This window comes from Diceros bicornis, chromosome 6 (assembly GCF_020826845.1).
Source record: "Diceros bicornis minor isolate mBicDic1 chromosome 6, mDicBic1.mat.cur, whole genome shotgun sequence".
NCBI classification, from domain to species: Eukaryota; Metazoa; Chordata; class Mammalia; order Perissodactyla; family Rhinocerotidae; genus Diceros; species Diceros bicornis.
This window is the reverse complement of record NC_080745.1, coordinates 80,271,915-80,285,820: the sequence shown is the minus strand read 5'-3', so window position 1 is coordinate 80,285,820 and position 13,906 is coordinate 80,271,915. Positions and strand designations below refer to the sequence as shown.

The window sequence follows — 13,906 nt, the reverse complement described above, 5'->3', positions numbered from 1 at the left end:
GGTGATAGTTTTTGTCTAATGTCCTGATACGAAGGGCACTGACCACACTTCTTCAGGCCCTCAAGACTGAAATCAGCCCTCATGCAGGATTTGCCTCCAAGCCCCAAGGTCTCAGGTGACAGGCTGCGGTGCCATCAGTTCTAACTACACTGCCCCAAAAGACAAGGCGAGGAAACCATCTCGGCCAGAGTCTGTCACACAAGAGACGGTGGAGCCTTCACTTTTTAACAGGGTGTTAAAACTTCCCGTTTGCAAAGAACACCATGAAATTTTTGTAGACGTGAATCAACCTGTTTTGCACCAACTTGAAAGCAATGCACACAATCTCCATCCCAACGATGATATAAATGGAGAAGAACAAGAAGAAGTGAGGGTGCTCCAAAACGGTATCCCCAAACCCAATGGTGGTCAGAGTGACGAAGCAGAAATAGAAGGCGTTCTCAAAGTCCAGCTGCTTCTCCCAGATGGGGAGGATGGCGGCTGCACAGGAAATGTAAAGGAAAACAATGAGGACAATGACGGGGAGGGGGACATCCAACCTCTCCACCTGCTGCCCCACCTCGTCCAGGTTGCTGATGATGGAGTATGAGAGTCTCCTGGATGCCAGCTCGGGACACGAGTTGCTCCTCTCCACGGCCGGCCGGGGCAGCAGCAGTGTGTTCTGTTTCTCTCGTGCAAGAAGTCTCTCAAACAGCTCCATGTTGACGCTTGGGGCTGAGGGACACCCGCCAGGTTTGGGGCCCGAAGGCTCTTGAGCACTGATGATGATCCTTGGGATAGCTTCATCCGCGGGCTTGGCGTCAGGCCTTCTCCTGCAGAGCAGTCGGGAGCACCACGTGCGAAGGGGAGCGGGAAGGAACGCGAGTTTTCGGAACCGATTGTAAGACGTGGAGAAGATGGTTGCCAGGATGTCGCCTGTGTCCGTGAGGACCAGGAACATCAGGGGGATGCCGAAGAGGGCATAGAGCATGAACAAGTACTTGCCGAGCCTAGTGATGGGGTAGATATGGCCATAACCTGAAAAAGAAGACAGAGCCTGGGATTGTTGTCTGCTTGTCCCCCTCCCCAAAAAAAGCTTTAAAGAGATCTTCTGCCATTTCCTCTCCTTGACATGACATTTTACACAATGTGTTTGAAAATATTCATCTTAAAACATTCATCCACTTGTCTGGCGTTTGGCCTGCTTTGGTGGGGGAGCAGGCGGTGACACCCAGCTTCTCTTTAGGATAAAGAACAACTCATGTCCAGATCTTTGACCCAAAATATCCTTGGCAGGGGGTAAGCATGTTTGGGAGTGAGCTGATTGCCTTTCATTTTGCCGTGGCTGTTTCTGAGCATCCCGGTGAGGATGGGCCCGGCTCACCTGGAAGGACAGGATGAGCACAGGGAGAGGGCGTGGGCAGCTTTGCAATCATACCCATAGCCTCCCTCATCCTCCACGAAGGCGCTCATTTTTAAGAAGCCACCCTTGTCCTCTCTGGTACATTTGGGCCTCTCGGTTTACTTGTTTCTATACAATAGGCGATTGTTGTGTGCCAACGGTGTGTACAGCAGTGTGCATAGTATTAGGGACAATCGAAAGATGGAAGATGAATAAAAAACAATTGCTGTTCTCAGAGCCATCGTAGTTTAGTGGATTAGACAAACAAGTTCACAAATGATAGGGAGGTGGTTAGGACCCCACCATCTAGAATCTTACCCACCTCAGTTCCAATCCGAGATCTGCCCTTTACTAGAAAGTTCCTTGACTGCTCATGTTTTCAGGTTTCTTATCTGTATGACAGGGATGACCGTCCCTGCCTTGCATATTGACTAGCTGGAAGGATTACATGGGACCAATGCCTGACACATGGGGGTAACTGATAAATGTCACTGTCCTCACCCTCAGGAGCTAATAATTGCTGCCCGTGGGGCACTCACTGTGGGCTGGGTGTCAACCAACCTTCATAGGTAAGAGTTGTTATCCCCATTCACAGATGGGGAAACTGAGGCTCAGAAGCAACTTGGCCAAGAGCACACATGTGATAGAGTGGAGTTGGGAGTCAAACCCCCAGGGTCATCCAGCTCCCTAACCAGGGCTCTCATGTCCATCAGATCAGGAGCACCAAGGGGGCAGAACCCTCCAACCAGTGAGAACAGGTCAGCCGAGCAAATGGTGGGGGTGGGCTGAGGCCTCCATGCTCTTCAGGGGCCCCACCCCCCACCCTTTGTCAACAGAGGGACAGGAGCAGAGAGATGTCAAACTCCACAGCGTGGTAGTTGGATCTTCTGGAGTGGGAAATCTTCAGTGACTTCAACAAACAGAGAGAAAAGCTTTTGTATTTAATGTGTGTTTAATTTTTGATGTCATAAAGGATGATTAATATAGAAAATCCCAGCTCAATTATGTAAATTAATTTGAAGGCAATTCTAGGCTGTCTAAGCCCCAACCTCCTCCAGGGCTGCAGCTCCTGTGGCAAACCCTGGCCTCAGGCTCTGCCGTCCAGGAACATGCGAGCGGTCAGGTTGTCCACCCTCACCAGGGTCCTGGGAAAGGGCTGTGGCCCTCGACGGGTCTCATCAGTTTGCATCTGAGGAAGAGCACTCCACACCACCCTGGGTGGTTCCATGAGGCGCCATTTGATGGCAGAGGCTGCTAACTCTGTATGTGCAGTCACATTATACAGTCATCCCTTGGTATCCACGTGGGATTGGTTCTAGGACCCCTCGAGGATGCCAAAATCCGGGGATACTCAAGTCCCTTATATAAAATGGCATTGTATTTGCATATAACCTACACACATCCTCCCATATACTTTAAATCATCTCTAGATTACTTGTAATACCTAAGACAATGTAAATGCTATCTAACTCATTGTTATACTGTACTGTATAGGGAATAAAGACAAGGGAAAAAGTCTGTACGTGTTCAGTACAGATGCAGCCATCATAGGCCTTTCCATCCACAGTTGGTTGAGTCTGCTGATGCAAAACTGTGGATGTGGAGGGCTGACATATGAGCATATTGAGTGCTTACTGCCTGTGCTCGGGACCCAGTGGTGAGCAAAGCGATACAGGATCCAACCTCATTGAGCTTCCGGTTTAGTGGGGAGGCAGATGATAAGTCAAGTAGCTACACTGGTGAGTGTAACAGGAGATCAATACCAGGACATAAAAGAGCAGACTGGTCTATAAGCAATTAGAACAAAGGCACCCACCCTGCATTCTGCATTTATTGAGCACCTACTTTATGCCAGGCTCTTGTGGGCAGGGTTTGGGGTACGACGAGGAATAGGCAGAGACCATGCCCTCAAGGAGCTCCTAGTAGAGAGGAAAGCAAAGCCTTGAGTTCTGTTCTCCTCCGTTCCAGCAGAATGTGGCCAGGACCCAACAAGGGCATGCTCCAGGGGCCAGGAGTGGAGGCTGCATTGGCTAAACCTCCCATCAGAAACCCAGGTTTGTTCTGTGGCGGCAGGACTTTCTGAGACAGCGCCCAGGGGTTTCGATTGCCTCTAGTTCCCTTTCCTGTCTCCCGAAATTCTCCAGCAACTCCGGCCCTTCCCTCAGGGAGAGGAAGATGTGGAAGTGGCCTCAGGACATTTTCTCCTTCAGGCTTCAGTGAAAGTTCAGAATCACTGAGGAGATCGTGGTGGGGGCAGGATTTAAGGGCGAGGGAGGGCAGGGGGACAGAGGTGGATGCGGTCATGAATACGGTGACCAAGTGCCCAGTTTGCCCAAGACTGAGGGTTTCCCAGGACATGGGACTTTCAGTGCTAAAACTGTCAGTCCTGTGCACACCAGGAGGTGGCCGCCCTAGCCAGGGAGGAGTGTGCAGAGAGAGTCTCTGGAGCCAAGAAGAGGAGGAAGGAGGGCATCGGGAGCCTCTCCTGGAGGGGCAGGAGCTCAGAGAGGCCTGGCTGTGGAGCCCCAGAGGAGTCCAGGCCCCAGGCGTCAGCAAAGATGCCCTTGCCCAAGCTTGTCATGGACCCCCCAGAGCCATCAGCCTTTAAGGATATCGGCAGCAGCCATGAGGGCCCATAGACAGGGGGCCTCCTTTTTTCCAGACAGTCCATGAGCCCCCCAGTTCTCATGCACCCCTAGAAAAGTCAGGAGAGGCTCCTGAGTAGTAACCCCTCAGCCTCCAGGATGGGGTCCCAGAGTCAGATCTATTTTATTTAAAGAAAAGAATGTCACATTTCTTACAGGATTTATAAAGCGCCTTTTAGAGTCAAAATTCTCTGCATAGCAAAATCCCTAATGCCAGCAACCACCATTATTACCAAGCATTTAATGGACAAGGAACAGGGAAATCAGGTGACCTGTCCAGGGTCATACAGCCCACAGCTGACAAGGGTATGCATCCCTCACCCGAAGACCTCCCCCCACGCACATGCGCCCCACTGCTCTCCTTGGCAAAGGTGGTTTAGTGGATTATAAACAAAGTCTTTGGGCTGCCTCTGGGTGGGATATGTTTGCAATCCAGAAGATATGCCACATTCCAGAAAATGCATCAAGGAAGCAAGTCTTAGCACACAGCCCCCAGGAAGAGAATGTATTAACTGCCCTAATTACTGAATGCTGAAAAGCATGATGGAAAATCATATCATTTCTTATAACGCATTCATATATTCCAATGCCATCAGTCCACTCCACTTAGCCAGGGAGTATTTCCGAGCCCATGCACTTGACTTTCCAATCCAGGGGGGCTGACCCAAACGAGAATCACTGGGGACTGACCAGCCTCACGCCTAGCTACCAGGTGCCCCTTTCTCAGCATCAAGGCCAAGTGCATTTCAGGTGACCCAGAGATGCAGGGCAGGAAGCAGTATTACCAGCACGACCTTCCAACACCATTATTGATTACGGGCAGCGCAGAACCTTCCCCCGAATCCTCTTCCAGTGGTAATTACTGGATGGCATGATGTCCTGATTGACTTGTAGTGTGGGTAGTAGCTTTGCTTTCTGGGGATTCAAACCAAGCTAATGCATTTCCATTAGATCAGTGGTTTGCAGCCTGGACTCCCATTAGAATCACCTGGAAGGATCTGAAAAAGACTGATGCCTGGGCTGGTCCCTAGAGATTCTGACTTGATTGGTGTGGGGTAGGGTCCAGGCATGGGAGCGTGTAAAAGATACCCAGGTGATTCTAATGTGTAGCCAGGGCTGAGAACACTTGCATCAGGTCAGGGCTTCTCGAATTTAGTGTGCATCAGAATCACCTGGAGAACTTGTTAAAACAGATTGCTAGGCCCACGTCCATAGTTTCTGGTCTAGGATGGGACCTGAGAATTAATCTGCATTTCTAACAAGTTCTCAGGTGGTGCTTATGCTACTGGTCCAGGAACCACACTTTGATAACCATTGCATTAGACAGTGGTTCTCAACAGCAGGCAATTTTGCCCCGCAAGGGACTGTGTCTAGAGACATTGTTGCAACTGGTGGGGACAGCGGGAAAAGAGGTGGGTTCATCTGATGAGTAGAGGCCAGGGATGCTGCTAAACATCCTACAGTGCACAGGACAGCCCCCCACGGCAGAGAATCATCTAGTCCAAGATGCTAATCGTGCTGAGGTTGAGATATACTGCATGAGATCAATCCCCTGAAGTTCTTCAGGAAAAACAAACAAACTGAACCCCATACTCTCAGCCTCTTTGCTCATCTCCAGCATCTTCCTTGTAGGGGCTGCTCCCCTGTAACTGTTCCCTCTAGCTCTGAGCTCCCCTGAAAAGGCCAGCTGTGCCCTGCCTCTGCCTCACTGGCAATGACTTCCCTGTCAGAGCCTTAGCTCACTACCAAATGGGACAGTCACAGCACCTACTTGGTAGGGTTGTCATGAGAATTAAATAAGATAAGGCATATAAAGCACGTTGACACCATGCCTGGCACTGGTAAGTGCTCAATAGCGCAGCTGTTACTGTTATTGTTTCTGCCTATTACCTGTCCCGCCTCTATCAGCATTCAGGTGAATGAGACCGGTTCCGAAGGAAACCACATGGGGTCGCTCTTGGGCTCAAGCCTGAGCCCATTTATAATCAAGTTGCAGCAGACACTGGTTGTCCACCCAGCAGCCATTCTGCCATTTTTCCCTGGAACGCCACTGCTCCCCCACCTGATTCAGGGGTAGATCCGATCCCTTGCCAGTGACCGGCTCCGGGGAGGGAGGCTTCTAGGAAAAGTTTCCTTGCTGATTATGATGGCCAGCCCTTTCTCTATGACATGTGATTATGTCCAATAGGGAATAGACCTTGGTGGCCATCTTGTGACCTGCTGAGCAGGACGGATAGAATCTGATGCTCAATGCCACAGCTGAGCTGCACACACTTGGGAGGTGACACATTTTCCTTGCAGTTTAAGCCAGTTGGGTTGGGTTTTCCATTCGTTGCAGCTGAAGGCCTCCTAGCTGCCACCTACATACATGGTGATCAGCTGATCGTCATGCTGACTCTGAGAGGAAAGTCTGGGAGGAGGTTACAGATTAGGGTACAAGGCTCAGAAGGGCTACATCCCTCACTGGAGGTCACACAGCTCTGAGCCAAGGTGGCCAGCCCCCAGAGTCCACAGCTGGTCACTGTGCTCCACCACCACCCCAAATGTGAGGGGACCATGGGGTGAGCACCCAGCCATGGCCCGGGCTCTGTGACCCTGTAGGCGCACTAGCCGGCGTGCCCCCTTAAAAACCATGTGTCCTTGAGGCTCCTTGGCTGGGCTCCGCGCCAGCACTCAGGATCATAACAGTCCTGGGCTTGGCCAACCCAGCTGTTTTCTCATGGGATAATTAGCACAAAGACCTTCACGGCCTGAGGGAACACAGAGGCCCTGGGGGGGAGGCAATCTGGTCCTTGGAATGCAGGTCATATAGGGATGATCCCCCTTGGCAAGCACGCAGCCTTTGCTCCTCTGCCCACTTAAGCAAGCTTCTCTCAGGATGCAGCTGTGGGTGCATATCTCCTGTCCAGCTGGCCGCCACTGGACCTTCCCTGTAACTAACTCCCTAATAAACCCATATGTCTTGCCCGCCGTCTCCGGGTTGTTTCTTTGGTCTCTCAGCAAGATACCCTGCTGCCTTAGCCCAGCTGGGCGTGAGGCCCTACAGACCCTTGTGGGCCTAGCCCTCCCAGGGATAGGCACTCTCTTGAATGAAGGCAGGGCCCCGAGTCCTTTTCACTGGCCAAGACGGGCAGGGGCTGAGCGACGGGCCACACTCCTGGTGGGGACACTGACCCAGGGGCTCCTGAGCTGTGGTTGAGGGCAGCTCCACCACCTCCGCTCCTGTGATCCCCACTCCCAGCCGGGGAGGCTCCTGCCAGCCCTGGCTTGGTGCCTCCAACCTGGCCCACCTTGCTGCACCACTGGAGAGGGAAGCTAGTGGCCCTTCCTTACTACAGAGTCCTCTGCTGCTGGCCCAGGGACAGGGTGCCGGAGTGCAAGACCAGCTCCGTCCCCACAGCCCAGGAGGCCTAACTCTCCTGCAATGTCTCCCACTGCCCTCCCTCCCTGTTCTCCGCCCTCCAGCCACAGTGGTATTTTCCTCAAAGGGGCCTCTAAGCCTCAGAGTTTTCCCTACTCTGTCCTCTGCCTGGAAAGGTCTCTCGCCCTTCTGTGCCTGCTTAACTTCTACTGATCTTTCAGCTCAAACGTCACTTGTCACTTCCGTGGGGAAGGCTCTCCTCTCCTCCCCACGTATCAGGAACACCATCCCCCATCCTGTTTTAGCCACCCCCAAAGCCCCGGCTTCTCCTCTTGAGCACTCATCACCATGCTTAGCTGTTCATTGTCCCTCCTCTCCATTAGACTGAGTCCCCCTGAGGGCAGGGAGCCATCCAGCTAGTCCAGCCTCCGTGTTAGGCATGCGGAAGGTCATGTACAGAGAGAGGCAGTGGAGCTTCAGGTAAAGACCCAGACAGCCTGAGCTCAGATACACATGAGCTGTGTGACCGTGGGAATAATAACAGCGGCTACCTCAGGATTGTTGTGAGAATTCGATGGGCTAATCACCATAAAAAAATTAGAACAGATGGAGCCTGGTACATCTTAAACACATGCGTGTTAGCCAGGCAGCTGCTGCTGTTGGACTCGTAGGTGTTCAATAAATATTTGTTGAATGAATGTATGAATGAAGGCTGCCAGCAAAAGCCATTTCCATGCCGCAGTTCCAGTGTCCTCTGTCACCCAAGAGCCCACTCTTTGCATGGCCACTGAGAGAAAGGTCTGTGGCTTTGAGGGTCCACAGAGCCTGTCTTTAAATGAGCGAATGGTCACTGCACGGGGCAGCTCTGCCCCTACACACTGCCCTCTGCCCCCGGTTCTGGAAGGGACTGCCCTGGATCAATGACTTGCACATAAGGAATATGCTTTGCTTGGGGGCTGGAGACACATATAAAGCAACTGCAGGGAACCAGTGGGGCCAGCTCCTTTCTCTCTCCAGTGCCTTCCCTTCCAGGCACTGCCATCCGCTCTGAGCTCCCCCTGTCTCCCAAGCACAGCCAAGGCCTTCCTGGGGCTCCCTGAGGAAGAGTGGCCAGGGTCCCCACAGCGCCCCACGGAAGTGCAGGGCTGGCAGCCTAGTTTGGGGAAAGAACGCTGAGCTTGGAGTCTTAAGGCCTATTTGTGGGCACCAGCTCCACTCACTGTGTGATCTTGGCCCCTGACATCACCTCTCTGGGCTCGGGTTCCCCCAACCAATTCACAGGACCCCTGTGAGCATTACAGGAGGTAGCTTAGCACGGCCTCCATGGGTAACAACTGTTAGCTCTCATCCCACTGCAGCTCTTCCTCCTCCCTCGCCTAAATGTTGGTGCTGCAGGTCCTGCGCTGGCATGCCGTCCTTCCTCTCCACGCCACGCCCTCCCTAGTGCTCTCCTCCATTCCCTCAGAGTCACTTGCCATCTATATGCCGGTGACTCTGAAACCCACCTCACCAGCCTGCTCAGAGCCCCGAGCCCCAGACCCACAGTTCCGGCAGTGCTGGGCATCTCCACTTGGAGATGCCACTGGAGCCTCAACTTTGGCCCTGAATCATCACTTCCATCCCTGGGCCCAGCATCCTCACCACCCTCCCCCAACCCTGCCGATCCCATCCACCCAAGCTAGAGACCTTGGCATCTTCCTCCTCCTCACCCTTGTATCCGCCCACTGCAGATTTTCCTCTAGAATCTTCCTTCAGTCCACTCCTCTTCTCCATCCTCATGGCCATATTCTTAGACTAGGCCATCATCATCTCTCACCTAGACTCTTGCAGTAACCTCCCTAATGGTCTCCCTGCTGCCAATCTTACCCTCTCGGGTCCACCTCCAGGCTGCAGCTGGATGATCTTTCTGCAATGCTGAGCTACCATGTCCTTCCCTTAATTAAAACCCTCTGGATGCTCCCCATTGCTCTCAAGATAAACCCAACCTCCTTAGCCCGGCTGGCAGGGCCCTCCCCCAGTCTGGCCCCTCCCCTCTCTCTCACCTCTCTACACCCCTAACTTAACCTCCTTACAATGCCTGGCATTCCTTTTGATATTGGGCCTTTGCGCTTGCTATCCTCCTGGTCTGGAGTGGCCTCTTCCTGCCCCACCTTCCTCCTCGCTGGTGACTCCTGCTCTCCCTCTTGGACTCAGCACAGCTGTCATCCCCTCCAGGGAGCCTTTAACATGTGCTCACCACTTAAGTCTTGCTTCTCGAACCGCGCCCCCCCCCCCCCGCCCCGCCGAAGGCTGCGGCAACTGTGCTCCCACAATACCCTGAGCACATCACACGCTGACCACATTTGGTTGCCCTGAGCACCTCTGTCTTGCAAGAACCTGGGCAGGCAGGTCCTCGGTACAAGAGCACCCAGCCAAGGGACAACAAGGTGCCGAAATGCAGCCCACACCTTGCTCACTGGGGCCTACGCCCGGGCATGGGGCTGCACCCACCTGAAGGAAGGGCGCTCTCTGCTGACTGATACAAAGGTGCCTTGTGGGCCAGTAGCAGCCCTGCTCACTGCTGTATCCCTGAGCTGGGAGCAGCACCCACCAGCGCGCAGTAGGCCTGGCACAGCCATTTCTTGCACTAAATGAATTGAACATTCCAGCATCCCTACAGGTGTCCCCAGCCTCTTCCCCCACCCTCTCCCCCAGGTCTCTCCCCCACCTGCCCTTGCCCTGGGACTTACCCACTGTGCTGAGCACCGTGCAACAGAAAAAGAGTGAGCTCAGGAAGGACCAGTCTGCAGAGCCGCTGAACCAGTGGGGCTTCACCTCCTGCAGCAGCTTCCTGAGATCCCGTTTCCCGTCTTCCTCAACTCAAGAAAGAGACAACCAGAGTGAGGGAGAGGGTTCCACCTTTCAAGACAGGTCAGCGCAGGTGAAGGGGAGGGTCTTCCCAAGAGACCAGCAGGCCCCCTGCCTTGTGGCCCCATCAATATCAAAACTTGGCTCTCAGAGCCCTGCTTCTAAATGTCTCTGCAGTTTAGGTCCTGCTCCAGTGCCTGTGGCGACTAGGAGACCACACGGCCCGTAGGACGAGCACGTGAGGGAGATCCCCATGAGGATCTGCCTGAGCTCAGCCATGAATTGCTGTGCAGCCTCAGGGGGCTTTCTGAACTTTCTGAGCCTCTGTTTCTTTCACCTGGCAAATGGGCATAACAACTTCTGCTCTGTCTCACTGGGTTCTTGAGAACTGAATGCAAAAAGGCTTTTATGAAATGCAAGCTGTTATGTGGATGCAACCGTACCCACTCCAGGAGGTCATTAGCCTGATGGAGTTTGCTGATCATACTGGGATCTGTGGGCACCAGCTGCATGAGGATGTCTGGGAAGACTTGGCTTGCAAAACATCCGCCCCAGGGCCAACAGAGCAGGGTTGGGGCCCTGGTTTCTCAGGGAGGTTCCCAAATTGTTCTTTTGGCCTCGCAGCCAGTGGGCTTTGGGAGGCCAGAAGCCACCTGCCCGACTCTGGTACAGTCAGTCATAAGAGGATGTCACAGGGCCCGGCACACAGCAGGAAGTCACTACTTATTTGAATGAGCACCAACCTGGGAGTCCAGATGCCCACATTCTAGACCCAGCTTTGACCCTGACTAGTTCCTGTAGCCGTGGACAAGAGGCTGCTTTCTGAGCCTCAGTTTCCCCATCGGGGAGGCAGCATGCCATGGTGGTGAAAAGCTCTGGCTCTGGCGTCCAAATGCCTGGGGTTGAATCCCTGGCTTCATTTTCTAGTTTGTGACCTTAGGCAAGTTGCATAACTCCCAGTGCCTCAAGTTTCCTAATCTATAAAAGGGGAACAATTCATACCCACCTCATAGGGTTGGGGTGAGGATTCAGTGACATGACACATGACAAGCGTTCAGCACAGGGTCTGCACTTAGCTGGCACTTATTGAGCATTTTAACCTCCAACAAAAATCGGTACAAAATGGGGTTGGACCAGCTCTGTGTTCCTATATCATTCCGTGCAACAGAATCACTCTGGGGAAACTTTTTAAAAATAAGATTCCCACTCCAGCCCTGGAGAGCCTGATTAAGTGGTTTTGGGAAAGAGCCTGGGAATGTGTATTTTAGACAAGCTCCCTGGATGATTCTGACATTTGGCCAGGTTTGGAAAGCCTTGAACTTGTTAACCGTCTAGCCCGTGACCTAACCGTCTAGCCCTTCTAACCGGCTCACAGTGTCTGAGCTGCAGCGACGGCAGGTGGTATCTCCTGGGTCAGCTGAGTAGTTGTGTGTCTGTCTGGTACAGATGCAGAGAGAAGGAGCAAGACCCTCCACAGAGGAGAGACTCGGACCAGCCTCTAGTCACCCCAGCTGAAAGGACCTGCTCCCACAGCAGGGTCGGGATGAGTCATTAGCAGCCTGGCTGCCATGGGTGGGATCCTGTTCTTCCCCTGACTTTTAGAGTCTGTTTTTTTATTTATTTACTCTCTATTATTCTATCTTGCTCTGTTGAATACATCTTTGTTGGGGAACAGAATAGAGTAGAAATAAGTAACTAAATACAAATGAAATGCAATAAGGACATATATAAAGTGCCTCCTGCCCTCCAAGAGGCTTCATGTCCATTATCTCATCTGCTTCCCACAGGGTCCCTGTGATTGGCAGGCCTGAGATTGTGGGCCCCCTTCCGTCCAGGTCACTTGCCTAAGGTAACCCAGGAATGGGAAGGATACAAGCAGTGGGCTCCCAGACCCAGCCTCCCGCAAGGCAGCCCTCTGCTCTCTGGGGGCTGCCTCCACCCGCGAAGAAAAGGCCCGCCCTGCCCAGGTGAGCCACCTACCTGTTCTGTTGCATTTCAAGATGCTGCAGAGCTTCTCCAAGAACTCCTCAAACTCCCTGTCATCTGCTCCAGGGAAAGAGCCTGGGAATGTGTCCTGGCCGCCCTCAATGGCCGAGAAGATCGCGGCACCCACCAGCGCATAGGTCACCAGGGAGCAGAGGAAGCAGAGGCGTGGGAAGAGCTTCTCCAGGGCCTCCCGGCAGCACCTCCTGGCCTGGGGCGGCCCCGCAGCCTCCATCGTCCCAGGAGCGCGCAGCACAAGAAGGAGCCGGTGAAGAGGCAGGAGCCTCGAGGCCCCGCCGGGAGGAGGGGGAGTGCCCGAGAATGGCCAGGCTCCAGCGCTAAGTGGACGGCGCGCGCGCTTCCCCGAGGACTCGGGAGGCAGCCGGCGCTCCTCATTTGATCGGAGTTACTCAGACGGCGTCCCCACTAGCGCCCCAAAGTGCTATTGATCCACCGGCCGACGCGCGCCCAGCAGCCCGGCCGCCGAGGAGCTGCCCTGCAGGGGCTTTGGGAGCACGGCGTGGTGGTTGCTTTGTGCTTTGGCCTTTCCCATCCTGAAGCTGCAATTTTTGACTTCTGGGTACCAAATCTGATTTTTGATTTTTAGTCAAGTGATTGTTCTTCCTGAGGATTGTCTGTGGTACCGGGTCTCTTTTGACAGGAAAGTAGTAATAGTAACAAGTATGGCCAGAGCTGTACAGTTTACAAAGGGCCTTTTTCTTGTGTGGATCTAATTCTTGGTCCCGATTCTTCATTCCCCTGTAGCATACTCTCCCTAGCCAGGGCCTCAAGGTGGGCGGAGCATACTTCTTTGCCCCTTAGCGTTGGGCTGGGCCACGTGATTTGCTCCAGCCAATCGGGTGTTAGGAGACGACGTAAACAGGGGCTTGCGCAGTTGGACCTGGGGTCCCATGCCGCGTCTCTGCCATGAGGATAACGTGGCCCGGATGGCAGACGTGGAGAGATGTGCACGTTCAGATCCCCCTTCATGAAAATTCTCTGTGCAGCTTCAAGGAACATAGTTCATGACAGCCTGTGGCTATTTGGTCTTTCAAGGTTTGCCTCAGCTGTCAAGCCCTTTTCTCCGGGAAGCCCCTGTCCAATGGCTGAGCAAGGTGGGGGACAAGTGCTTACCCATTTCTGCCCTCTGCGGGACTCCTCCAACCCGTAATCTTTGTTCCAGAGCTCCCCGTTGGTCTGCCAGAGATTTCGTCAGCTCTGCATCATGATCCCAAGGCTTCCCCTGTCCCATCCTGCTTCCTCTCTTTTCCTTTACTTCCCGGTAAAGCTTTTACACTCCTTACTCTACCTCCATGTCTGCTTCACAGAGGAATCACCCTGTGATAGCTGACGGCCAGGAGTGGTCTGAGAGAGTAGGCCCTAAGATGGGGATTGTGGACTGGGTGGCTCAATACCCAACTGGGAAGGAGATGATGTGCAGACAAGCTCTTGGTTCAAGGTGGCTGTCCAAGTGTTGAACTTTCACCAGTGGTGAGCTGGGATGGTGTGCAGGCGGAAGGCAATATGTTGATTAGTGCAATGATTCAGGCATTTAAAACGTATTGGAGGCATGATAACTATAAGGATAATAAGTTTGGGTGGATATTATGAAGTTGCATTGATCTCCTAAAGGCAGACTTAGAAGAGGGACACAATTAGGACAAAATATAGCCTCTGCTGCAGCCGGTC

At 53.2% G+C, this 13,906-nt stretch overlaps 1 protein-coding gene across 1 annotated transcript; it reads right to left on the bottom strand.

Moving 5' to 3' along the window:
• Positions 1-235: 235 nt before the first annotated feature.
• Positions 236-12,452, bottom strand: KCNK18 (potassium two pore domain channel subfamily K member 18). Its single transcript, XM_058542713.1, has 3 exons — positions 12,215-12,452; positions 10,117-10,245; positions 236-1,017 (listed from the first exon to the last, which is right to left on the bottom strand). The coding sequence occupies exons 1-3, from the start codon at positions 12,450-12,452 to the stop codon at positions 236-238; spliced, it is 1,149 nt and encodes a 382-aa protein (XP_058398696.1).
• Between the last annotated feature and the right edge of the window lie 1,454 nt (positions 12,453-13,906).